Source organism: Nanorana parkeri, unplaced genomic scaffold (assembly GCF_000935625.1).
Source record: "Nanorana parkeri isolate BGI_ZX_2015 unplaced genomic scaffold, ASM93562v1 scaffold277, whole genome shotgun sequence".
Lineage (NCBI taxonomy): Eukaryota > Metazoa > Chordata > Amphibia > Anura > Dicroglossidae > Nanorana > Nanorana parkeri.
The window spans coordinates 542,035-568,840 of record NW_017306545.1 but is presented as its reverse complement, the minus strand read 5'-3'; the positions used below and the strand labels follow the sequence as shown (position 1 = coordinate 568,840).

General features: G+C 42.9%; 1 protein-coding gene across 1 annotated transcript in view; it reads right to left on the bottom strand.

Moving 5' to 3' along the window:
• Window positions 1-26,806, bottom strand: part of PDE8B (phosphodiesterase 8B) — a 118,246-nt gene that overhangs the window by 7,045 nt on the left and 84,395 nt on the right. The window contains exons 8-20 of the mRNA XM_018557266.1: window positions 26,452-26,592; window positions 24,275-24,363; window positions 21,069-21,129; window positions 17,548-17,599; window positions 16,823-16,900; window positions 14,662-14,738; window positions 13,383-13,547; window positions 12,646-12,691; window positions 10,879-11,017; window positions 10,066-10,264; window positions 6,452-6,669; window positions 4,594-4,729; window positions 3,422-3,444 (exon numbers count right to left, since the gene is read on the bottom strand). Coding sequence (XP_018412768.1) covers window positions 3,422-3,444; window positions 4,594-4,729; window positions 6,452-6,669; window positions 10,066-10,264; window positions 10,879-11,017; window positions 12,646-12,691; window positions 13,383-13,547; window positions 14,662-14,738; window positions 16,823-16,900; window positions 17,548-17,599; window positions 21,069-21,129; window positions 24,275-24,363; window positions 26,452-26,592 — 1,424 coding nt within the window. The remainder of the gene's footprint in view (window positions 1-3,421; window positions 3,445-4,593; window positions 4,730-6,451; window positions 6,670-10,065; window positions 10,265-10,878; window positions 11,018-12,645; window positions 12,692-13,382; window positions 13,548-14,661; window positions 14,739-16,822; window positions 16,901-17,547; window positions 17,600-21,068; window positions 21,130-24,274; window positions 24,364-26,451; window positions 26,593-26,806) is intronic.

Sequence of the window (26,806 nt, the reverse complement as noted above, 5' to 3'; positions counted from 1 at the left end):
GCTCAGGGGATTTGTGGGTGTGCACACGGCCACAGGCAGACACTGCTGCGTGCTCGGAGTACATATGGAACAGCCAGGGGAGGCTGGGAGAGGTTGAGAGGGTTGATGACACCCGAGGGACCTGTTGGAGAGACTGAAAGACTGAGAGAGAGTCAGTGACCCACGAGGGGTGAACAGTGCGAGTATCATACAGGTGTGTGATGAGATGGTTGGAGCTGAGGAAAGCTACTGAGCGATACTGAGGACTGTATTTGCGGAGAAATACGGTAAAGTCCTGGGAGTTTATGGGAAAACCAGATGTCCGTGAGACAGAAACATAACGTTTTGGTGAAAGTCAAATAAACTGTTATGTTTCGTTATGCTGAAGAAAAGCAGATTATTATGTGAAGTGCATGGATTGTTGGTCTTTGAGTGAGTAAAGATTGCCCTTTTAGGCTTTAAGAGTGGTCTCTTAGTGTTCACCATTTTGCTAAATTCCCCAAACCACCACAGAACATTAATAAATAGAAGCCAAGGGGCGTGGCTTGCTCATGGAGGAGACTGAACGCACACTGTGAGAGCTCTGGCGTCTCACCCGAGTGAAACCTGCAGGAACACTTTCCTAATCACCTTTTCCTCTTGTCATGGGCAAGAGGGGGTCCCAGACCCCGACTCGCAACCCTTCCCAGGCATCCAAGTCATCTGTCAAAGCCCTTTTCAAGACCTCTCTATTGGGCCGGACAGAGCCCCTCCGCTCAGGCTATCAAAGCCTCTCCACAGCCCTGCCCTCTGCCTACCCTCTCTCCAGAGAGATCTCCTCCCCCTGAACCATCTCTACATTGGAGACCTGCTTAATCCGTCATACGCCACTGGGTGGCAGCAGCACACCTATGACTGACTAACTGCAAGTATCATTATACTACTACAGCTGTTTACATTGTGAACTGTGTCAATTCAACCTAGTTAACCCCAGCTGCTCCCACTATTCAACTGTGTCTCATCAAACTTAATAAATTCACGTGCTTCCTATTTTGAACTGGGTCTTCCTATTGATATCTGTCTCTTCCAAAGAACTGTTAGAGGGGAATTCCTAAACACTTAAATATCCGAAGCTGAGATCCACACCAGCCCTTACAGCCGCACCAGAGTGTTACACTGATCCCCTCTTACCTGCCTTGGTACAGCCTCTGGAGGCCTCATCGTGGCTACCTGCTCTGCTGCGGCGAAGATGTCGCAGGGACCGCTTGGGGTCTACTCAGGATTCATTGTCTAATGAGACTGCTGTCTTGGGAACATGTCGTTTCTGCTTGCGCACCTTGTTGCTTTCCTTCTGTCTGTCAGCTATGGACGTTGCAGGTATGTCTCCTTTTGGATTTTTACGTGGACGAACTGCTTTTGGTCATTTTGCCTTTGTTAGAGCCAATTGATTGTCCTATCCGCTGGGTACCAATCCGGCGCTGGGCCCCCTAGAGCCCCAAGGCCCTGGTGCGTCCGCACCGCCTGCACCGGCGGTAGTTCCGCCACTGTATCTATTGGTCTCCTCTCAAGTAGCTCATACTGGATCTTGACAGCTCTATCTGTTAGTCACATTTGGATTTGGCTACTTCTTTCTGCTGACTTCCATCTGGGAGACATAGGACGTTGTGCAGTTTCCTGCGTGGTGGAGGGGCTTCACCTGGGGGGCTGTTTACTGCTACTATTGTTTCACTGCAAATGTCCCACAAGATGGGACTGTACACTGATGACATGCTGCTCTACCTGTCCAATCCGTTGGTGGGAAATTCTTCGTTATTACGGGAGTGTAAGCACTTTGGGCATTTATCTAATTATCAGGTAAACCATTAAAGGGTGGACTCCATGATATGTGTTTACCTTGCTCTGATAAATACTTTTTGCATAGGGCTTCCCCCTTTACGTGACAATCAGACCACATTAAATATTTAGGGGTGTATATCCCCTCAATTTATTGAATCTATGTGCTTAATTATGCTCCCTTATTGAAAAGTTTGGATGAAACCCTCCACTCATGGATGAATCTTCATCATACCTGGTTCGGAAGGATTGCCTTATTCAAGATGAACCTACTTCGACGTTGCCTCTACTTATTCCAAACTATACCGTTGGTTCTGCCATCTACCTATTTTTGCCAATTGAAAATGGCCATTTTGCATTATATTTAGAAGGGGAGGAAACCCAGGCTCTTTTACATATCCTGATACGAAAAAGGAGAGTGGTGGACTTGCCCTTCCAGATGTCGAGACGTCTTATACAACTACCCATCTCTCGCATATCGTGGACTGGTTTAACGTGCAGGATACCAGTCTTTGGTCTGTGCTTGAGCAGAACCATTCCCCGGTCCCCTTAACAAATCTTCCTTGGCTCCCATTTTCTCTTCTCCCAAATCCCTCTCTCTTGCCTTTTTTCTTCCCTTTGGTGTTGAAAGTCTGGAAATCGCTTAGGTCAACTTATGGGTTATCTACTCCCTACAGCCCTTTGGCGCCCGTGCTTGGTCATCCTTCCTTTTCTCTGGGATGTGGTGTTCTGACTTTTCTGTGCTGGCACTTATCGGAACCTTCATACATCTACCAATGCCTTAGGAACGGGATGATATAAAGTCCCTTTCTCAAATTTTACATCCTACAACTCCCTCACATGGTTCTTAGTTTTCGTGCCTACAATTGAGACATTTCATGGCGACCCTGTCTCAGGAGCACCAACTTCATAGAACCTTGACATATTTTGAGCAAATATATCCCTCCAAGACCATTTTCACTCATTTGGTTTCCCTTTTGTATAGGTCTTTTTACGCTATTGATCACCTGGGATTGTTGTACTTCATTTCTGCCTGGGAAAAGGAACTGGGAGTGGCTATTCCTGATAATGACGGAACCAAATGTTTTTGTCTTATTCATAAACTATGCATGACCTCATCAGTACAAGAATATAATTTTAAGCTTTTGACTCATTGGTATCAGTCTCCTGTGCAGCTACATCAAATTAACCCTGAGAACTCTGACCTCTGCTGGAGATGCCATACTGATGTTGGTACTATGACTCATATATGGTGGGGATGCCCTTTGATCAAACTGTTCTGGCAATCGGTCTCAAACGTCTACTCAAGAGTTGCTGCCACGGATGTTACCCTAACACCCCAAATGGCTCTGTTATCTATTCTCCCAGGTTCTGTTTCCAAAGTAAAGAAATCCCTTCCCTGCTTTTTTATCAATGCTGCGAGAGCTCTGATCCATACACATTGTTTCTTGATTCGGACCACCGGACCAGAGTTGACTCGTCGCTGCTCTCCCGCACAGTGAGTGAGGGCAAGGGGGAGGGGGCGCTATTAAAGCAGGGACTAATTGTAAATCTATGGTCTCCATTGTATTAGCAGTGTGTACCCTATATTTAATACATATAGAGTACACACTGCTGATACACGGGACACAATAGATTTACAATTATCCTCTGCTAACAGGAATGGATTAAATGATCCATATGTAGCCCTGTACTATGGATCATTTAACCCATTCATGTTAGCAGAGGATAATTGTAAATCTATTGTTGCAGTGCACTCTATATGTACATGTACTATATACTACATATAGAATGCACTGCAACAATAGATTTACAATTATCCCCTGCTTATATGAATGGGTTAAATGATCCGTAGTACATAATATGTAGTTGTACTATGGATCATTTAACCCATTCATGTTAGCAGTGCAGAATTGTATATCTATTGCTGCAGTGCATTCTATCTGTACACATGTCCCGTACACTGCAGTAATAGATTTACAATGATCCCCTGCTAACATGAATAGGTTAAAGGATCCATAGTACAACTACATGTTATGTACTACGGATCATTTAACCTACAGCAGTGTACTGGACGTGTGTGCTGTATATGTACTATGGATCATGATTTAACCTATTCATGTTAGCAGGGCAGAATTGTGAGCGCCTCCCACAAGCTGAGCACCGAGACGCGATGCAGCGATCCTGCCCAGCGCCGACTATGAGAGGCACCGCGTGAGGCAACAGGGATCGGATTGAAACTGTGAGTGAGGGAAGCTGGGACGGGCTGGCTGTAAATCTATTGCTACAGTGTACTGGACGTGTAAAATGTATATGTAGTACATATATATATATATAGCACACACCTCCACTACAATAGATTTACAATTCTACCCTGCTAACATGAATAGGTTAAATCATGATCCATAGTACATAACATGTAGTTCTACTATGGATCATTTAAAGTCACCTGTCCCTTTAAAAAAAATATCGGTAATTGGTATTGGCAAGTACATGAGGGGAAGTACTTGTACTTGGTCCTGAAAAAGTGCCATCGGGACATCCCTAATGGATGGCATAAGATATTTTTCAACTTATCATAGTGCTTTACAATAATTATGATGTCCTCTATTGGGGGCGGACAGATTGCTTGCTTTGCAAGTTTTTTTTTAGGGTGAGTATGCGCAGAATTGTTGAAATTATGTTTTGTATATTGCTTTAGTTTGTGTTACTTAAACCTTTCTGCCTGTATACAGTTATATTGAATAAAATTTGATTATGCAAAAAAATAAAATAAATCAATAGAAGCCAAGGAATACATACATTTGAGTTGGTCTCCTCAGCTGCAATGGGTTTGTTGATGCTGTTTACAAACTTGTTCACATGCTCAAAATGCCTGGTCATCTCTGTGGCTAATACCATGTCAATTATGGCTTGGCGAAGTGTTCGATACTGGGTCCTAAACACAAGAAGCCATGTTATTTCACTAAAATCAAAATTAGGCTTGATAAAATTCTACTCAAACATGCCAGAATACAGGTATTTTACTTAAGTATGTGGTTATGTAAAGACCATAGTTTTAATATCACTTCAGCCATACCTTTAGTCTGGCACAGTTGTACCAACTCCTCTCTTGCACTGAAATGGCTTACTCTGATTTCACTGCACTGAGCTTTTCGCAATGTACATTAGAAGCTGCAGCAAGTCAGACAGGGCCCGCCTCATTTCCTGGCTGGAGGACTTTCAGCATAATATAACTCTTTCCTTCCCAGCCTTCCTATACCTTTGTGAATAGACCCCTTAGTATTAGAGCTGCAACTAATTATAATTTTTTTTATAATCGATTAGTTAGCCGATTATTTTTTAGAATAATTAGATTTAAAAAAATTAATTCCCATCTTTTATTTAAAATACACGAATGGAGTGTTACAAACATAAGGCTTACTTCAGAAGTAAACTGCATGCACAATTTTTTGCAATTGCACGACACTGGTGTTAGGCGTGTTTGGGGTGCCATTGAAATGAATGGCACCATAACGCACCTCCCGCAGCAGAATTTGTCAGGCCGAAAATTACTTTTTCCCACGTTTAAACATTTTTTTTTCAAAATAATTGTATGTATTATATTAGACATTTTAATTAGTTTAATGGGTTTAAAAAAAGCCAGCAAAGGAGGGACCTGAAGGAGAAAGTTCTCCTTCAGGTCCGCTCCTATGTTGATTGACAGCAGGCAGTGGGTGGGTGCAATAGCCAATCTGCTATTGGCTACTGCAATTTAAAATAGCCAATAGCAGGCTGGCTATTGCACCCAATGTAGAATCCCAGCGGCGTTGGCTGACAGCTGGTCTCTCCTTGCCCCTGGGAGCTGGCTGCAACGGTCTGTGTCCCCTCCCATCCCTACTGCCTCAGCTGATACAGGCGGGGGAGAGCAGCAGGGATCGGAGGGGACACAAACTGCAGCATGCAGCGGGGTCCCAGTGGGGAGGAGAGAGCTGAAGAGCGACGGTGGTGGTGGGGGGGACTGGAGGTTTGGGGGAGCTCTCCTCACTACTGGGCACCGACTGAGTTCTATGCTCCCAGCAGGGATCAGAGGGGACATAGAGCCATTGAAACACCGGCTCCCAGCGCGTAGAAGAGAATTAGGTGATTCACACCAACTAATAGATAATAACGTTGACAACTATTCTCAATTATTATCAACTAATCGATTAGTTGGTTGCAGACCTACTTAGCATGACATGTGGGTGTTACCTATGGTGGTCTTCATGCAAATTCAGCCTGCTCAGAAACATCCACTCTTTAAGATTAACAAATCTATCAATCAGGGCATTTTTGTATTTTCATAACTCCTTCCAAGAGCAAGCACACCACTTGCCTCATGGCTCAAGGGAAACATTACAATAGTGCTAAATTCAGAAACTCTACTTATTTTGCTTAATCTCAGTGTTATAAAATACACTGCATCTGAGTGTTAATGCAGCTTCTTGGCACACCATTCTGTGCAATCTCTGTCTTCTTCCAACAGATAGTGGGTGTTACATTTATCTTTAGTAATAATGTAACTACATTTGCTCTTTCACATTAGGTCCAACCAATATATCATCATCGTTCTCACATTCAATCTGCACTATCATTTTGAAAAGAAATACATTCAATATTAAAAAATGAGCTTTTGGTGTACCTGTCCATGTTCTTGAAAATATTGCATTTGTTTTCCTTTGCAGTGAGTTGAAATGCGAGCGCGGAGTGGTGACTTTCTAATACAGCCGTGTCATTGTAAAGCAGGGCTAACTCACTGCCTGCATTGCACAGGAAAGAGTTGGTGCGTCCAGGGTGATCAACATCATGTACCGTGGCAGCTATTAGAGCGGCAACCTTATCCAGCTGGTCAAGGCTGGCCTACAAAAAGAACTGAAGTGGTCATCCATTTAGCACTATACAACAGATGTAAGTCAGTAACAACCCTGTTCCCTACGACCAATCCCAGTTTATAGGTTCATTCACACAGCACTCATAACTGGCCTTAATAATAACATCTGAAGTTGTATCTTCAGCAACAGTTATAGACAATTCATCTGGGCTTTTTAAAGTCAATGGTTAGCCTAGCTTCACACCTTTGCACTGCTGTAGCACATGTCACTACAGAATGCATGCATAAGGGCTCACATTAAGGGGATTATTCACTATGGAGCCGAAGGATCCAGCCGTAGCTTCGGTTGATCCTTCGGCTCCCTTCGGCCGCCGGAGCCCTTCGGTTCAGTAGAACCGAAGGGCTGCTGTACTGGCTATTCACTATAGCCCGTACAGCAGCTGAATGCAGTCGAGCAGCTCAGCCGAGCCGAAAGCATATGCTTCGAGCTCCACTGAGCCGAAGTGACAGCCAAAGCAGAAAGAAAGATCCACTGAAGGGCCGACCGATCTCCATGCAAATGACAGCTCTGCCCAGTTGTAATGGCAGATCAGCATCCCCAAATGATAGGGAGGCTGATCTGTCATTAAACAATAACAACTGGGCTGAGCCGGCTGTGACCTGATAGAAGACTCTGGCAGGTGCCGGCCAATAGGAAACAGTTTGGGGGAGGTAGCTGTCACGGCTAGCTCCGCCCAATTTTTTTTTTTTTGCCGGCATCTGTCAGATGCTTAATTATGTGGCGGGAGTCCGCCACATAATGAAGCATGCGGTCGGGTCGGTGTGCATCATTTTTTAATTATATATTTTCTTTAAAATATTGTTATTTTTAATTTTCCTATTTTTTTAACATTTTTAAAAAAATGTTTCAACTTTTTTTTAATTCATTCATTTCGCTTTTTTTTCTATTCTGCTCGCTTACCTCGGCGGTACCGAGCGGAATAGCCAAGTCAAATGCTGCTCGGCGGCATTTGGCTATTCACTTACTGCCGTTTGGCCCCTATAAGAATAGGGGCGAACAGCAGCGAGTGAGGCGAGCGATTTTGGGTCAGCTGAGTCGAAGTCCTTCTGCACCGAAGGCAGCTAAAAGCAGCCAATGTACGGCTGATTGTAGCCGATGCACGGCTGAAATCAGCCGTACAAGGCTGAAGTGAATAGCCGAACAGCCTTCGGTTCACTTCGGCTTAGTTATTCACTCGGCTGCCTTCGACAGCTAAGTGAATAACCCCCTAAATGGTGTTGCTTTCTTGTGTTTGATGTGCATTTGGAACGCAGGCCAGCGAAATCCTATTGACTTTAATAGAACAGTACACATGCCAGTTCAGAACCTGCTTTGCGATGCACTGCTTTTCTTTAGACAGTGAATGTTCTATGGGGGTGCGTTTGAACTGCAGGCAGACATTTCTTTTTAAATCCTACATTTTCCATTTGAATTCTGCTGCATGCATTCAAATAGAAAATGCAATGCTTGACTAGAATACCATTTGACCTGAACTCTTGTTGCATTTCAACACACTAAGGCAACAGACCTGCGTTGCATCGAACCACAATGCACATTAAATTTGTAGTGCACTTCATAGCCAAGAAAGGGTAAAGTACCATGCGACATCCTGCGGTGGCATACAATGTGCTGCGATAAAATGCAGCATGTTTGCATTTTATTGCAGTGCACCACCCATCACACCTGCATTGTGGTGTGAATGGGACACACAGAACACAATTGTTTTCCATGTGTCGACCTGGTGCGGTACAATGCAGGTTACCTCAGCATCAGTGACCGGGCCCTTACTTTCCATTATATACGTTCTCTACCAAGTAAAAAAAAAAAGCATTGCGCGTCTACTAATACATTTCACCATAAGTTGCAATTCTTCATCTTTATGTTGCTCATCATTTGATCAATGCTCTGCCTAACCATGTGTCCAGAGTGCTATAGTAACTTCTCACTTCCTATTGCGAAAGGAAGTAAAGAGAAATCTCCCCAATGGGACCCATCAAAAAATCAGATTATAAGTATTTTAAACTTCTGCACCCTATCCAAAACTGGCTATACTGTACATACACTATAAATTGGACCTGAACTCAAAAAGTAAAGATTTGCTATGTTATAGGAAACATTTTGAAATGGGAATTGTGCCTAAGCAGTACCCTGAAACGTTTACTTTTTGTCTTGAATTCCTCCTCTAGAGTATCAGGGTACTGTAAATGTAGGCAAAGCCACGCCTACAGCCTCATTGTTGTATATCTGTAGTGTGAAATCTAAGGCACTGCAGTCTCTGCCTGATATTCTCATGAGACTTGGAGTGAGATTTGACTAGTTCTCTGCTGTGCTGCTCAATGTTCTCCTTGCTGGGGGCTCTAAGACAAGGAAGCCAAGCACTGCCTCTACCAAGATGGCCACCTCCACACAGAGACACAGTGCAGAACAAGGCATGTTAATGTTTATTACCTCTTTTAAAGCCAGATTGGGATAACACCTATTTTATATTTGTTAAATTTTCCCATTCACAAAGCATAAGCTAAAACATCTTTAAATAATGCTTCTTGCAGTTTAAATTGCTTTTACTTGGGTTAGAGTTTCTTGGCTTTTTAAGGTTTAAAAGTTCTACTTGGCTTCTCCTGCTTTGTAATGTTAGGAGGAGTTGTGAGGTGTGAGGGATTTGCATTACAGACATTCCTCGGTTACCGACTTACCTGCTTTGCGACCACTCGCACTTACGACGGACCACCGAGCGACCTCCGACCCCACGTGTCAGCGTTAGTGCGACGTGTCGCCGGCGGAAGTGACATCCTCCGATCTTCACTGCGGGTCCCGGTAAGTATTTTCATTGCCCGATGCACAGTACACTGTTCGGTACTGTACATCTGCAACGCTATACAGTACTGTACTAATGCAGTACAGTACTGTATAGAGTTCCTCACTTAACGACCAATTCGTTTAACGACCTGGTCGTAGGAACTGAACTCGGTCGTTAAGTGAGGAATACCTGTATATGTTAATGAAGTTCATGAGAGAATCACAATCCTCAAAGTTCAGTCCCTAGTCTTTCTATATGAACATATCACTGTAAAGGTGCTCAGAGAAACCTTGATTCAGCGATCTTGTCTGCTGCAACAAAGCATCTAGAAGTATTTTTAAAAATTATTTTTTTGCTATGCTGTGTAAATGGGAACACATAACAAACATATAGAGAGGTTTTCTCAAATTTGACTGCAAAGGTGGAAATACCCTTTAACTCGGTAAAGGGGGAAAGATCAGCTCTAGGAGACCTCATTCAATACCGGTGACTTGTCCTTTGCTCTCTGCCAGCCTTTTTTTGGGCACAGCTTCCAGAGTTCAGTTTGCTTTTAATATGCCTGCACATGATGTTGAAAAGTAGACATACCTTTACATTTTCCTTCTCCAAGAAAAAGGCTGTGGCATGCAGGACATCAGCAGCATGTGTGGAGTTGTGGTAAGCATTAGACGCATGGTAGTTGGCTTCAATCACTTGTAGCCAGGAACGCAGAACAGCTTCCGAACAATTGAGAAACTCACCTACTCCAAAGCAGGCAAACACTTTAAGTCCAAGGTAAACCAACGGCCTACAAGAGATAAAGAGAAATATGTTTAGATATATATTGTAGGGATCGTGTATTACAACTTTTCAAACCCAAATACAATTTCATGATTCCCTTCCATCACAAAGACCTTATTAGATTAGAACGCTAATCTAATTTATAAGGTGTATTTTGTTTTACAATGAAGTATTGCAAAATTTAAAACTGAACTCCAGCTATAATGATTTATATGTCCAGCTTGGCACAATGTAAATATACAGTATATATATATATATAACCCCTGGCATGGCCACGGGGATCTTGTAAAACACTACAGTACCCACAGCTACTTCAGTGCTTCACAATGACCTTCTAGGTCCTGTACTGTCGCTGTGCTGAGAGACTTCCTTTCTGCTGTGAAAGCACAGGGAGTCATTTGCTCGGCACAGCGACCATTCAGCGAACGGCTAGTAGTTTTATCAGTAGGATACTAGGTGTTCTCTGGTTGTAGGAGAAGCGGTGATGTAAAACAGCAGGTAAAGCAGTTCCTATTAATTTTGTCTGTTATTGTTTTCCTGGAGTTCAGCTTTAAATGACAGCTATTGTCAGTTCCCCACCATACCCGTTCTTTGCATAGCGATACTGCCCCCTGCACTTACCTTTTATTTGTAACAGCTTCTAGTTCAAATATGTTAAAGTCCCAGGTATCTTCATTGTCGAGTAACTGTGCTATACGAGGTGGAACGTCATTGACCGACGTAACTGGCACTGATAGGTGGCTATGGCTGTGGTGCATGTCTGTAATAATTAGTAATTCATTGTTAGTGCTTAGTAATTTATTGATAAACTATTTCTAAATCTGCTGAACCAGTTGAGAAAATAAAGATAAAACATATAAGTAGTTAACACAATTAATATAATAAGGGCCCATCTGCCGTAACTGCATTATTTCCATATGCTGGAGAGTTAATCAATCTTGTGGTTTCTTATAAATTGTGTCTCCCAGTTGTATATATAAACTGTCTCCCAATTGTGTTGTGTTATCACCCTATCACCTGGGTTTCAACAAACATTACCCAGGCATGATACACGGTTTACCCAACAGGAGAGCAGAAATGCCATGCAGCCATTGCTGTAGTGCATGTAGACAGGAAGTGGCTAAAGAGTGGCTGTAGGAAATCAGCAGCACTGAGGTTACACCTTGAAAAAAATGTTTTTTCATTAAAATAAAAGGCAAGCGTTTATGATACCCGGTACTTTTAGCAAATTAAATGCAGAAATGCACAGAAAGTTCAGGATGCAGTACATATTTTTTTGTTAATAAAACTTGCTTAAAGATTTTTAGTAGACTTTTTTTTAACAAACCTCATTACTACTTAAAACTTGGTAAAAACAAGCCAGCATCTTTGTGACAAACAGCACATCCATTTTTCTATGTACCATCCCCAAACTGGAGCTGAATAGTGCTTTTAAGGCTTCACAAAAGCTGTTTGAAGCTTCCTGCCATATTCAAGAATGCTTTTAAGGGCTCACGCACCCGTGCACTAATGCAGAAGTATACGCATACAGTGTAAAATATGCCTGTATTTGCTGTCTATAGGAATGTATGGACAGAAAACACTGTACATCAGGGACGTGCGGTCAGGGGAGGCAGGTGAGGCAGAGCCTCACCTAGTATTATGGAGGAAAAAGCTGCCAGCTTCAAATCTGAAGCTCACAGCTTTTTCTACATTCAGACCGGCTTGTAACAGGTTACACAGCAGGGAAAGCCTCCCCGCTGTGTAACCTGTCATGGACGGAATGCTGCCTGTTAATTACAGGTGGTGCTGCATCCGGCTTTTGACTGCTAAGTTAGGTTACACAGCAGCGGGCTTCCCACTACTTCTGAAACCTAACATAGTGATGCAAGAGCTGCAACAGCCTCTACTGCTGTTAGAGTCTTGAGCTCTGTGGATGGTTTGGACCAATGGCAAAGCACCATTGGTCCAAGCTGTCCAATAAAAAAAAAACGGGAAAAAACCCAAAACCACTGAGGACATGGATCTCAATGCCTCACCAGTGACAAGCAAGTGAGGGACAGGCAGGCTCCTCCCTGTCTCCTCTACACATAGCTCGGTGACTGGGTTGGGAGCAGGGCGTCACCGGGCACGGAAGGTACCGCACATCACTGCTGTACATGGGCACAAGTGCCCGAATGGGGAACGATTCCTGTACACACTGCTCTTATACAAGCTCTGTACAAAGCCATACAGCAGTACTGACACTGACTAATCTTTTTATAGGAGCTTTACCAAGACTCTAATACCTATACATAAAGCAGACCAGCACTGATTTTGGGCCATAGTGTGGGAAAGGATGTTGAATATTACTTAACTTTTACCAAACAGTCATTTCAGGACAAACCCAAGTTCTAGTATAAAACGTACTTTTTGAGAAAACATATTCATTTCCTGAAAGTCTTCTCAAACCATCCTGCAACAAATGAAAAGAAATCAAGTTTACTTGCTCATAAAGGATCTACATGGTTATAAAACTAAACTATTCAAGTAATTATACAGTCACTAGTAGCAGAGAATGACTCCTAGAGAAGAAGTTTGATCAAGGGTGCATGATCATCCTGAATGACATTAGTGACTAAATCTAAAACCTCTATCGATTCCAGCCAGTTAACTCCACCTTTACCTCCCAGAAAATAAAAATAAACATACATTTTTTTTTACAACTTTGACATGTTAAAACATTTTTAAGATACTGTATATACTGTAGTTACAACAGTCTAAGAAAAGATTTACCTCGCTTTGGTGACATTTCCTTTCACTTCCTCTTGTGTCTATAGGACAGGAAGTAAGGAGAAATCTCCACAAAGGGATACAGTTAGAGAAAAAAAAATCTAATAGGAAAATTGACTGTTTCCTACTCTAGCAAAAGTGAAAATAAAACAGTTTTGGCTTTAGATACATTTTAAAACATTGTGATTTTCCTTGTTTGCTAAACGATAAAAGATTTGCCCCACTAGGGAGCGAGGGATGTTGGATGCTAAATGGCTCTGATGCATTTGTTCGAGTACCAGAATTTTCATTGTTTTGCATTTGTGGCACCTCACTTACCTGAACATACAATGGCTAGTAAACATACATCTTACTATCATTTTATAATTGCTTACTGTCATCAGACCCCCAACAAGGTCATTTGTGTGCGGATCCTCTTCTTTGGTTGCCAGCTGTGGAGAATAGAGCTCTGTGGTCCTCAGAATTTCCAATACTCTGTCCAACGCCTCTGCCACAGTCACGGGACTGTTCTCCTGGGCTGCATTTATTATGTTAATGACCTTGAGAGACAAACAAAGAGTCAATGATGAATTTTTACAGCATATAACATATATATATGAGCAGGATAGATCCATAGCTTTTTTCAAACCCCAATATCAACGAGTTTATCCTTACAAAAATAGCTGCATCAGTTAGCCCCATGGGGTATTTATACTGCAATATACAGTACATATCCATGATGTACCCCACACCATAATCCCCACTCCACCAAACTTTACACAATGCAGTCAGGCAAGAACTGTTCTCATGGCAAACGCCAAACCCAGACAAGGCCATCAGATTGCCAGACAGAGAAGCGTGATTGGTCACTCCAGAGAACACGTCTTCACTTCTCTAGAGTCCAGTGGCGGCGTGCTTTACACCACTGTATCCAATGCTTTGCATTGCACTTGGTGATGTAAGGCTTGGATGCAGCTGCTCGCTCATGGAAACCCATTCCATGAAGCTCTCTACGCGCTGTTGTTGTGCCAATCTGAAGGCCACACGAAGTTTGGAGGTCTGTAGCTATTGACTCTGCAGACAGTTGGCGACTTCTGTGCACTGTGCACTTCAGCATGCGCTGACCCCGCTCTGTCATTTTACATGGCCTACCACTTTGTGGCTGAGTTGCTGTTGTTCCCAGTTGCTTCCACTGTGTTATAATACCACTAACAGTTGACCATGGAATATTTAGTAGCAAGGAAATTTCACAGATGGACTTACTACACAGGTTGCAACCTATCATGGTACCACGCTTGAATTCACTAAATACCTGAGAGCGACCCATTCTTTCACAAATGTTTGTAGAAGCGTCTGCATGCCTAGGTGCTTGATTTTATACACCTGTGGCCATGGAGGTGATTTGAACACCTGAATCCAACTCAAAGCAGAGCTAGTATAACAGAATGGCAATAGAAGGCAATGCCTACCCAAAAAGAATTATGTACTGCCTTACATATCCTTTGTATGGCATTTCCTATTATTTATTTCACAGTAAAGGTGTCCATATAATAAAGATACAATTCCCCCATCAGGTCAGTGGATGTGCCACCTCTGTCTGTTGCAAGTGAATAAACTAGCTCTCCTGCTGATGGAAAACAGGAAAAGTTCATACATGTAGCTCTTTGTCATTACCTTTGTAATGGGAGCCTCTATGGTCATGGTGTGAATCCGTGCCATTGATGAATACCTGTGGTTCTGTAAACTGGCTGCTGTATAGTAAAAAATAAATAGTTATTACAAAGGCTTCATCAGTAAGGCATACTGAGAAATGTCTGAATTTGCTACTTTAAATGAAACCTGTTATAAGGGAAATATGTAGGCTGCCATTGCTGATTTCTTTCATATAATGCCAATTTCCTAGCTATCTCTGGCTTCAATATTTTATAAATTGCAGACAAAAGTATGCAACAAGTGAAGTCAGGACTCTTCCTCTTTATCCAGTCGATGGACATGACAGTCACGTATTTGCCATTTCCTGAAGGAGATCAGTAATGGCTGAATACATATTTCTTTGTGAATGGTTCTCCTTTGAGCCAGTGGTTCATAATGGTTAAAATAAAAGATGCACGTGAAGCAATGACAGTACACACAAATGCCTCTAGATTTCTTCTTTCATAAGTTAATTTTTTAAACTAGCATAGCAATGCCATTAAAGAAAAAATAACCTGGCTAAGTAAATTGTATATCCTAAAGATTCCACAACATTTTAATTTTAGAATGTAAGTGTAACTGAAGACATTTTAGATTTAATAAATGCAAACATAGTAAAATGTATATCCAGAAAACTTCAAGTCCCAGTGATTTTATATAAATACATCAAACCTATTCATTTGTTATTTTAAAGCCTTGGTTCTCACCTGGCGGGTCGTGACCCAAAAGTGGGTCGCAACCTCGTGTTCAGTGGGTCCCCGTGTTCCTTCCGCTTTTCTAGGTGAGAGGCTCCTCTGCCTCCACCTAGTGCAGCACTGTCAGTTATCACTCCAGGCAGCCATTCAAATATGCTGCCCAGCGCCGAGTGTCAGCTTGAGGTGGGGTGAGCTAGGGCCACCAGGGAGCTCCATCCATAAGTGCATTGCTTACAGATCCCTTGTGTGTCCTGTAGAGGTGCCTGGACTGGAGTGATGTAACATTCTGGCTCCTGGCATCTCTACAGGATGCGCAATGGAGCTGCACAAGTGGATGCACATATGGATGGATCTCTGTCACAGCACATCAGCCCACAATAGACCCCAGGCTGAGGATCCACTCCAGCTCTCTTAAGATGGGGAGACTGGGTGGATTTTTTTAAAAATGTAAATTTTTTTGGGAGTGCGTATGTGTGTGAGAGAATGTCTGTGAGTGTGTGATATTGTGTCTGTGGGTGTGTGTCAGTGTTTTCGAGGGCCCATTCACACTACTACAGTGCGTTAATCGCACAGTCCCACGCAATCAAGCCTACCATGTGTTCAGGTGTAAGGTGCATTGCACTGCCGTTCAAATCTGAATGGCACCCCAAACGCATCTCCCATCCACAGTTCTATTGCCCGCATCGGAATGCGCGGTACCGCATTCTTGGTTCATGACTTAATGACCAAGGACAAATGTGGGTCCTGAGGTTACACAAGTTGAGAACCACTGTTTTAAAGAATTAGAATTAGGAAAGTAAAATATTCTCTTCCCCATACTTAGAGCTGGCATGGGACACTGCAGTTGTTACTTGCCGTCTCTATATCTAGAGCTGAATGATCATGTGACCACCAATCACTCAGCTCACTGTCTTTTCCCTGTAGAGAGCGGTGACTGTCAGTGACCGCTCCCCACATGGATTTCCCCTGTGGGGTGGCGCAGCTGGCTCTGGCTTTAGAGAGGCAGTGCCAGCTGTCAATCAGACAACCGGGTGGATCATGTCAATATGGTCAGGATCTTTCCTTTGTGCTGTCAGCATATAGCAGACAATGGGTGACAGGAGTACATTAGTAAACATACTCTTGTGACCTAAAAGAGAAGTAAAGCCTAAAAAAAAAGTTTGGCTCTACTTCTTTTTTAAATCTGTTGATTTGCAAAATGGAGCAGGGAAAAAAAACTATCTTACATCAACCAATTAAGGATTAACTTTCATTCTCATTCTTGAACACAATTAAATTAATGGGGAAAATGTCACAGTTTGCTACTGGCAATGCCTCCACCTGTGTTGCTCCAGTTTTTACAAACCAACCTGACAAATTTTTATAAGTCTCAATCTTTTTATGTGGAAAATAATCTATTTGTGAGCTTTTTGTTAGAAATGGAATCGGGTCATTTTTCTTACCGTCACTGCTCCGTGATGTGATCGACCTTACATCTATTGACTCTTTCCTTCTGTTCTTATGTCTAAATGAGTGGGAATTGGACTCTGAAAGACAATGTAAAAATACAGTTTTATGCAAAGTGTTAAGAATACAAACTGCAATATATATTACATACATGGCCCTGGGTCTAGATGTGCCCTATCCTAGTACAAATTAAAAGGGGTCTCTTATTACATTCCTTTTACATCTTCCTTTTAAATTCCCATTCCCATTGGAGAGAATAAAACATACAATTTGGCTGGTTGTTTTGAGCAGTATTAGCTGAGACACAGAGAAGGAGGAGAGTCAATTTGTGCAATAAAACTGCAAGTTGAACGTTTGTGCCCTTTGGAGAAGGGTTGAGCAGTGCTGCAGGTGCCAGCTGTTTCAGGGTAAAACAATAATGATCGACAAAGAAAAGCCATTTTTTCCCTGAGTAGGTTCGGCTAGGGGGTCGCAGGAAAGGCCTACAGGGGGTACAAGGATGCCTACAGACGTATATGTTGTTCCTCAATCTGACTGTAAACAACACATTGGACTTGTCACTTGGTAGGTCTGCTTTATGTTTCTTACAATAATGGTCCTCAACAACCAATATAGTTTGAAGTTTTGCAGAAGCTAAAGAGCTACATATTATACAGTACATTTTATGATTTGTTGTCATTCAAAAATATTTGGTTGCATATTAATATAACATTTGAAAACAATCAACCTGTAAGTGCATTCTCTCCAGAGTATTTCTCATCTCTGCTTATCTTATAGATCTGGAAAAATCAAGAAAAATATTAGGTTAGTCAGTTAGCTGCTTTATCTGTTTCACTTGATGATAACTGAGCACTTTGGTGAATACTTGGTTGTCAATAAGCACTATGATTACCACTTGGCAGTCTCTGGGCACTGTGATGATTACTTGGTGGCAACTAAGCACTTTGATGATCACTTTGGTGGGTACTGACCAATTTGATTACTAAGTCCCAGTTCACACAGCCGGTGTTTGTAGCTCCTATTTGTCAGCACGGAAAAGCTCCGCACAAGCCTGTAAATATGCGTCTTTTTTTAGGGGATTAGCACGATGTGACCCTTTTTCCTTTTCCCAATTGGGCGGATCTGCCCAAAAAAGAAGCTCATGTACCTTTTTCCAGCAACCAGCTTTTTTCTCAGCGCAACACAATGCTGAGACGTGAACGGGGACTATAGAAATCCATAGGATTTCTTGTGTGGAGCTTTTACGTGCTGGAAAATACGAGCTCCAATTGCCCTGGTGTGAACAGGGACTTAAAGCCAACTTAGCAATGTTCTTGAAAATAGATCAGATGGAAAAAATTGGCAATAAACATATGTAATAGTGAGTTTTTTGCACTTGGATTATTTTTTACATTCTAATGCAGTTACTAACTACTTCTAAAGCAAGGCAGGCAATCTTATTGTATGAAACTGTGCTCAGGTTGTTCTCCCAAACACACAGAAGCATCTGTTACAGGCTTCATTTCCTGCTAGAGAGTCAAAACATTATTAACCATTAGTTTTATTTTTTCCAATAACAAAAAGGAAGCCTTAAAGTAGAATGAAACCTTTGTTTGTTTTTTTTTGCATATATCTACTGCTAGCAAGCAGTAGGTATATGCAAAAACTTTTTTTTTAAAATAAAAAAGTTACCAAATAGGTAAAAACTTACCTGTGTCTCCGTCGCGTGCTCCCGTCCGAAGATCTGAAGATTCTCAAGCGGCCGTGAAGGATCATGGGCATGCGCAGTAGAGATCTTCAGCCATGAGAAAAGGAGAGACACAGGGTAAGTCAATGCACGCAGCTGGCAGCGTGCACGCGGACAGACACCGTGGGACCCGAGGAATCTGCGCTGGATCAGAAACCTGTACCTGCGCTGGAGTGACTCCTGAAAACCACTGGAAAGAAGAGGATGATCGGATCAAGAAGCATAATTTAAGGTAAGTCCTCAAAGCAGCTTATGGGGGGATGTGACTTTAATGTCACTTTAAGGCCCCGTTCACATATAGCGACATACCTTTTGCAGCGGATCCGCACGGCCGGGATAGCGCGACTTTCGGGGCGACGTTCCAGCGACGTTCCAGCGACGGTAGCGCGACCTTCCCCGTCGGGCTCCATAGAAAAAAAGTAAAATCGTGCAAAATCCGCAGAAAAAAGGGTCCGGTAGAAGCGACTTGCGACCGCGACGAGCGACGCGCGACATGGAGTTAAGACAGCTCCATTGAATAACATTGGCCGGCGACTTCTCGCGATATCGCGCGGCAAAAATGCGCGATATCGCGGCGGAAATCGCGCGACAATTCGCTATATGTGAACGGGGCCTAAAGGAGAACTATGGGGTGAGTGAATTACATTGAAACTGTCACACATCGACTCTATTGATTGAGAAGTGAGCGAAAACATAATGCCGCTCGCTCACTTCCCAATCATCTCCCTGCAGAGAGCGGTAACTGTAAGTCACCGCTCCCCACAGGGATTCCCCCATCCTCTCTCCGATCCTCCAACGCTGACTGGAGGAACGGGCTGGGGAGAGGGCGGGCACAGCTGGCTCTGGAGTCTCCGCTGGATAGGCATAGCCCACTGTCAATCAGCCAGCTGGATGGATCTCAACAGTATTGTCGGGATCCGTCCCAGTTGTGGGACGGATCCCAATAGCCCGCTATATACTGAGTTTTAGGTCACGGGAGGACGTTAGTATATGTCCTCCCATGACCTTAAGGAGAATTATGGGGAAAAAGTTACCCCATAGTTCTATTTTAAGGAAATAGCTATTTCAATCACATGTTTTAAACTATACATGGGGTTCCTTATGAATATTACTTTGTACACAACACTGAACCAAAGACTCCATAATCATGTAGTGTGAGGGCCTACAAAACAATCCATTCAATTTACATCTAGGTATACAGAACCATACACATCATTCTTGCTTTGTTATATCAGATTGTCTTGATGGGGTTTGTAAAAGGGAAACCCTCATGAGAGAATAATAGGGACTGCCATTGCTGACTTCTCCTTTAGAGGATGCTAGTTCTACGGTTGACATGCTAAACCTCTGACCCAGAATATGTATAGAGAAAAGGAATTTTGGTACTTTTCTATCATTCATTTACAGAACACTTGTTCCAGGTCTGGCAGTTTGTTCCAGACACAACCAGACAACAAGCTAATTCCAAAAGGAGACCAGCAATGGCAGCCCCCATACCTCTCTCATGATAGAATTACTTAAACTTTATGTTAATCCAAAACTTTTTCTTTTAGTCCTAGATATTGCAGAGAAGACCCCTATCAGGTTATTTTTTGTTGCTGGTGTCCCATGGGGAGATGTCTCTCCACATCCTGTCCTGAAGATGCAACAGGAGATGAGGGGAAATCTCTCCACAGAAAATTGAATTTTTATCCTAGATAATTGTCATTGAAACAGGTGCCCCTATTGGAGAACTTTGCGTCATCTCTTACTCAGTTGACAACGCAAAATGTTCGAGTTTCCCCTCACTTTCTGTATCTGTGACAATAGTCAGGACAAGGACAGAACTGACAATGCCTAATGGGGACACAGACATAGCAATAACCTTGACACAGGGTTTCATACTTTCCTCCTCTATCAAAATCTAATAAACTATCATTTCATACATTTAAGTCCTGGGGCCAGGTGTTACCAATGACCAGCTTGGGCTGATCAAGTGGCTGAGACCAGCCTTATTAGAAGCCAGCCCAGTGCTCAGTGTGGAGAGGGAGTTGTGTGGGTGCAGGAAGCACAGAGCCACAGCAGACTAAGGTGCGTGCGGGACACGTGGAACAGCCAGGGAAGGCTGGGAGAGGTCGGGAAGGCCAGTGACCCGAGGACCGCTGGGACACACTGCTGAGAGAGCAGAGTGAGGGCTCACGAGGGAAGCTATCTTGTGCAACAGGGGAGGTCTACCCTGTGGATGGAACGAGATGTATGGCGTTTGCCCTTAATAAAACTACATTTTACTTGCACCTGCGGTCTACAGTCGAGTGTCCTAGAATCACTGCAGAAATGCATTTGAAAGTAAAAGTCATAATAATAATAATAATACCTAAATTACTTCCACCCAAAAAGTAATCCAAAAAATAAAAATCATCTGATCCTTTGTTGCACTGGAGCAAAGCTATAATGTCCATAGATTGCTTGCATAACAATAATTACATAAAAGTGAGGACATGGTAATAAATGTGGTTTCATTTTGCACAGAAAAGCAGTCGTACCTGTTTATTGTTGTCACTGCCACTGCACAGCTTCTTGATGGACACAAAATGTCTAATTTTTCTAGAAATATAAACAGGCAACAATTAGCCATTTCCACCCAACTGGTTATCAACCACTCTATACACATTACAATGCTGCTGCAGACTGGTCTTTTTATATTAATATTATATGCATATGTTTAGTTTTTTTGGAAAAAAAGTCATAATAGGGATTTAAGAGTGTTGGCAAAATGAGAAGAAAAATAAAACGTTATGGCAACAGTCATTTGGTATCAAGGAAGAGCATGGCACAGTTTAAATCAATGCTATTCAAAATATAAGAAGAAAACAATCAGTTTGGTAAATAGTACTCACACTGGTGATAGACGTTTATGTAGAACACTGACATATGTAATCAGCAAGAAATAAACTTTGAGTGTATTTTACAAAGTGTCCTAGCTATGAAACTGCTGAGTGGAAAATACCTAACTGTTATGTTTTACTTGCAAGAATATTTCCCAGGGTAACGAAAACATTTTATAATCCTACAGTTCCATGCAGTCTGCCATCTGCTGGCTGCAAGTTGTAAATATGATTTATATGTAATTTTTCATATTTATATACCTGAAATAATTTAAAAATGTATGTTTTTTGGTAATAAATGAATGTAAGAAAATATCTGCTTCTCTTCTTACAATTCCTATTCCCAAATAGACTGAACTCAGACTTCACTTTTACTACAAGTCCTTAGATATCTTAGTCTGCTTAAAGCCCAATCAAACACAAGTAGCTATACAGTCAAATAGACTTTATACTAAAAAGCTCTATTTTCATAGTCTTACCTCCAATTTCATTATGGAGCAATTGTGCAGGGTGTGTAAAACATGACTTTTTAGTCCAATATACACCAGAGTTAGCCTGCATGAATGGAGGAATCTTCCACTGCAGCTATTGTATTTTGACAGTCGGGCTGTCAAAATACCTGAACAATGCATGCATCTGACTGGATGCAGGGGCCGTTCAGTGCACAATGTTCCACCTGGCTCCATTGATTTTTCAATTGAAGGATGACAGGTGAGAGGTGGCAGACAGGGCCACCAAATGAGCGAATTTTGGCTGGTTTATGATTTGTGACTTGGAAAATGTGCTAATTTCTCTGTGCTGGCAGAGCTGAGTAGCGCTGGCCATAAACTGAGTGAATTCTGTCTGGTTCATCAAGAACTGGATTAAATTCGATCAGTGTATGGGCAGCTTCACTGAGTTCTGCCAGTGCAGAGAAAAGCCAACCCTCCACCTGCTGAACAAGTCTCCAGTAAGTAACAAGCAGTAAGAAGAACACTCCCATACATAGAGAGGGCAGATGTGTGTGTCCTTCAATGAATGCAGAAAAAAAGGATTTTACCGTGAGTACAAAAATACTATTTTCTCTTCCGTTGATTGAAGGACACAGTGGCGAAGAACTGGAACCACAGGGGCATCGCAAAGCAGAACAACATGAGCGGTGGGCAACAAAACTATCCCCACACAGAAAATGAAAAACCCATCTAAAAGGGACGCCTTCAAAGCCTTGCGCCCGAAACTAACATCCGCAGATGCCACAACATCAACCTTGTAGCAGCTGGAAAAGGTTTGAACAAAGGACCAAGTGGCCACCTTACAAACCTGCGAAATTGAGGCACTATGACCAAAAGCCCAGGACGCCGTGACAGCCCTAGTAGAATGAGCCGTGACAAGAAAGGGGGGTTTCTGACCCCAAACAGCATAGGCCTGAACAATTGTGTTGTGAATCCAGAGTGAGATAGTGGCATGAGACTCAGCCTGGCCCTCCCAAGGACCATCCGTGACCACAAACAGAGAATCCGTTTTAGAAAAAAATGCCAGAACATCCAAATAGACACGAAGAGCTTGAATGACATCCAGACAATGGAGAGCTCTCTCCTTCCAATGTCCCATGGGGAGATGTCTCTCCACATCCTGTCCTGAAGATGGGCAAAGAGAGAGCAAAACAATATCTTTATTAAGATGAAAGGCCAAAAGGACCTTAGGAAGAAATGATGACCTGGGTCAAAGCACAACCTTGTCCTTATGAAGAACCAAAAATGGGGAATTGCACGCCAAGGCCGCCAGCTCTGAAACTCTCTGAATGGAGGAATTAGCAACAAAAAAACACCACTTAGTGAGACAAAGTTAAAAGCGGAATCTCCCTCAAAATTTAAGAGTAGACTCCTGCAACACCAAATGTAAATCCCAAGGAGGTAACGGAGACTGGACAGGGGGAACTATCTGCCAGATAGCCCACAGCACCAGATGTCCCTGCCACATGGACCTCCGCCAGACCCCCAGCCCAATACCTACTGTCCAAGAGCATGCTGGAGGCGACCCTGGAAGGCGACGAAGGGACCAGCAGCCGAGGAGACGTCGACGCCAGGTGGGTAGATGCACATACCATAACCAAACAATCAGGTTCTGCAGGGACTATGGGCCGATACGGACCATAGTCCGGGCGCCACCTGCCAGTGTGGCGTACTGTGCCTGGGCAGTCAACACCCCCAGTCATATGTGAACATCTTGAAATGGAGTAGTCGCAGCTAAACCACAATCATCCAGCGTGTCACCCAGTCGACACTTGCTTGAAGATCCAGACAAAACAAACGAAAAAAACAGGAAGGCATTTTAGAGAAAAATTCTTAGCTCCTTACACCTGACACTAGACAAAAAACTGGAGACTTGTTCAGCAGGTGAGGTTGCCCCTAGGCTCCTTTGTGCCTTTTGTTTTGTGCCTAGCGTCCTTCTCCTGCAGGTTGGCGATATAACCCTGTGGTTCCAGATCTTTATCACTGTGTCCTTCAATGAACGGAAGAGAAATAGGTATTTTTTTCCTAGTCACAAATCATAAGTGGGAGCACAGGACTATAAAGAGATAAAAAGGCTTTGGATCTCAAATGAGCTACACCTCACTTTTTGATTTGCATAATTAAATACAATTCTGCTTAAAACTTACATGTTTTTTTTTCTTCTGATGCTGATAACAAAGCTCTATTTTTCTAAAGGCGGTGTTCCAAAGACCCAGTGTATCTCCCAGTTCACCAAGGTCCCCTCTGTGTGCTTGTATTTGCATATAGCAATTACACAGAATCTCCAGAAAGCCGGAACCCAAATTGTTAAAGGGAAAAAAGGTTTTCCTAAATGCAATTTTACTTAGTCCACCTGATGATGTTAATACTCACCCTCCCTGACCGACTACAGGAGTGACTCTCACATGTTGCTGGATGCTGTCTCCCGATTTCCGTCTTGCATAATAAATCCCTTGCCATTCCTTTCAGAGGTAAAGTAAAATAATAAAAAAAATTAAAGAGACGTGGTCACATCTTGACTTTAAATCTGCAGACAATTTTGCTGTTGTTGTGCGAGATCAATTGTCTATTTTAATTTAAACCCTTTTTCCACATGAACTCTAAAACTAAACCTAACCCCTAAAGGTAACCCTCAATACTTAAACTCCTCCTAACACGTAACCCTTAACCTAACCTTAAAACTTTCCATTTTACCTGACCCAGAAGCTTAAAGTATACAAGACAATAGTGCTTTTTTATATACTCGGAAAGAGTAATGAGGGCTTAGACCACGGTCAGGTTTTTAAAGGAGAACTATGGGGTCAGTGTTTTTCCCTATTGTTCTCCTTAAGGTAACGGGAGGACACAAACTAGCGTCCTCCCGTTACCCTAAGCTCAGTATACCGCGAGCTATAGCTCGCGGTATACTGAGACGCCGCAGCCGGAGTGGATCCCGACGTAGATGACGGGATCCGCCCAGCTGCGTGAGTGACAGCTGGCTCTGCCTATCTAGACTCCCCCGTCAGTTCCGCCAGTCAGCGCTGGCAGATCGGAGCGGGGAGAGGGGAGTCCATCCCCTCCCCCGTCACGGCAGAGAGCCGTGACAGGATCGAGAGGTGAGCGAACCTGGTATGTGTTCGCTCACCTCCCGATCTACTGAGCCGACCTGTGACAGTCTCATTGTCACAGGTCAGCTAGAACTATGAGGTGAGTGGAAATCACTCATCTCATAGTTCTCCTTTAATGATGTCCCTATTAGGGGGATTCTATCTCTCTCCAACGGTCCCTATCACCATTATCGCCGGGAATGAAAGTGAGGGTAAATTCAAATGTTTGAGTTGCCACCAGAAGAGGAATAGAGGGGAAATTTTCCAATGGGGACACTTGTTCCCACCACAACTGTATAAAATGGTATATCACTCAAATTTGAAAGATATCCCCTCACCTCCACTTGAGTCAGAACAGGAGGTTAAAAAAAATCCTTAAGGTCTTAAAGTGACATTAAAGTCTAATTTTTTTTTCTCCCCCCCGCTGATACAGCGCTGACTGCTGTTTCTTCTAGGTCCAACGCACGTTGACGGGCTGCCTGCATTGACTTACCCTGTGTCCCTCCTCTTCTCCTGGCTAAAGATCTGCACTGCACATGTGCCCACCCCATGGTCCTTTGCGGCCGCCTGAGAATCTTCAGATCTTTGGACTGGAGCGCGCGGCGGAGACACAGGTAAGTGTTAACCTTTTTGGTAACTTTTTTCTTTTTTAATGTTTTTGCATATATCTACTAATTGCTAGCAGTAGATATATTCAAAAACTATGGAGTTTAATTCTACTTTAACCCTCCCCTACTCTATAAAAAAAATTAAAATGTTTTGGCGTTAGATGTACTTTAACCTAATCCTACCCTTAAAGGAGAACTATGAGGTGAGTGATTTTCACTCAACCTCATAGTTCGAGCCAACGTGTAACAATGAAACTGTCACAGGTCGGCTCAGTAGATCGGGAAGTGAGCGAACACATACCGTCGTTTGCTCACTTCTCGATTATGTCCCTGCAGAGATCTGTGACTGTCACTCACGGCTCCCTGCAGGGATTCCCCCCGTCCCCCGCTCTGATCCTCCAGCGCTGAGTGGAGGAACGAACGGGAGAGGGGGCGGGTATAGCTGGCTCTGCCTCTAGATAGGCAGAGCCAGCTGTCAATCACACAGCTGGGTGGATCTTGACAGCTGTAGCTCGCGGTATACTGAGCTTTTGGTCACGGGAGGACGCTAGTATATGTCCTCCCGTGACCCTAAAGAGAACTACACTTATTTTAATGTAACCATAACCCTTAAATGCCAGGCTAACCTTATTGGTGATGATCCTTGCAGTTCATACTGAGCGCAACAGCACCTAATCTCCAACCAAGTGCTACATACTTCAGAAACAGGGAATCTTGTAACATCTCAACCTAACTGTGTAATCTCCTTCTTCAGTTCTGATTCTAGACTTACCTGCAAATGCCCAGGCAAAAACAAAATAAATAGGAAAAATTAAATGTAAATGTCAAATTTTGATGCAGCCATTAGCAAGCTTACCTTTCCCTTTTTGATGCATGTATTGATGGTATCTAAAAGGTCTGCTCGGTTCTTGTCACTTTTTGGCAATTCTATCAGTTCTTTCCCCAGGAGTTCCTCCTTGCTATAGCCCATCATCCGTTCAAAAGCTGGATTAACATACTGACAAGTTATAAGTACTTAGAACTGTGAAGTTATTATGAGTTTGTATAAAACATTATCATTATAATATTCTTAACAATAATAACAATAGTAATAATAATTGATGTGTCAATCTTTTTTTCTAAAAGTTGTTTTTCTTTTACTTTGGTCAGGCTTCCAGTGTGGCCACCAGTCCATGCTCCCCTCTTGGTCATGGGCCTATATATATATATAT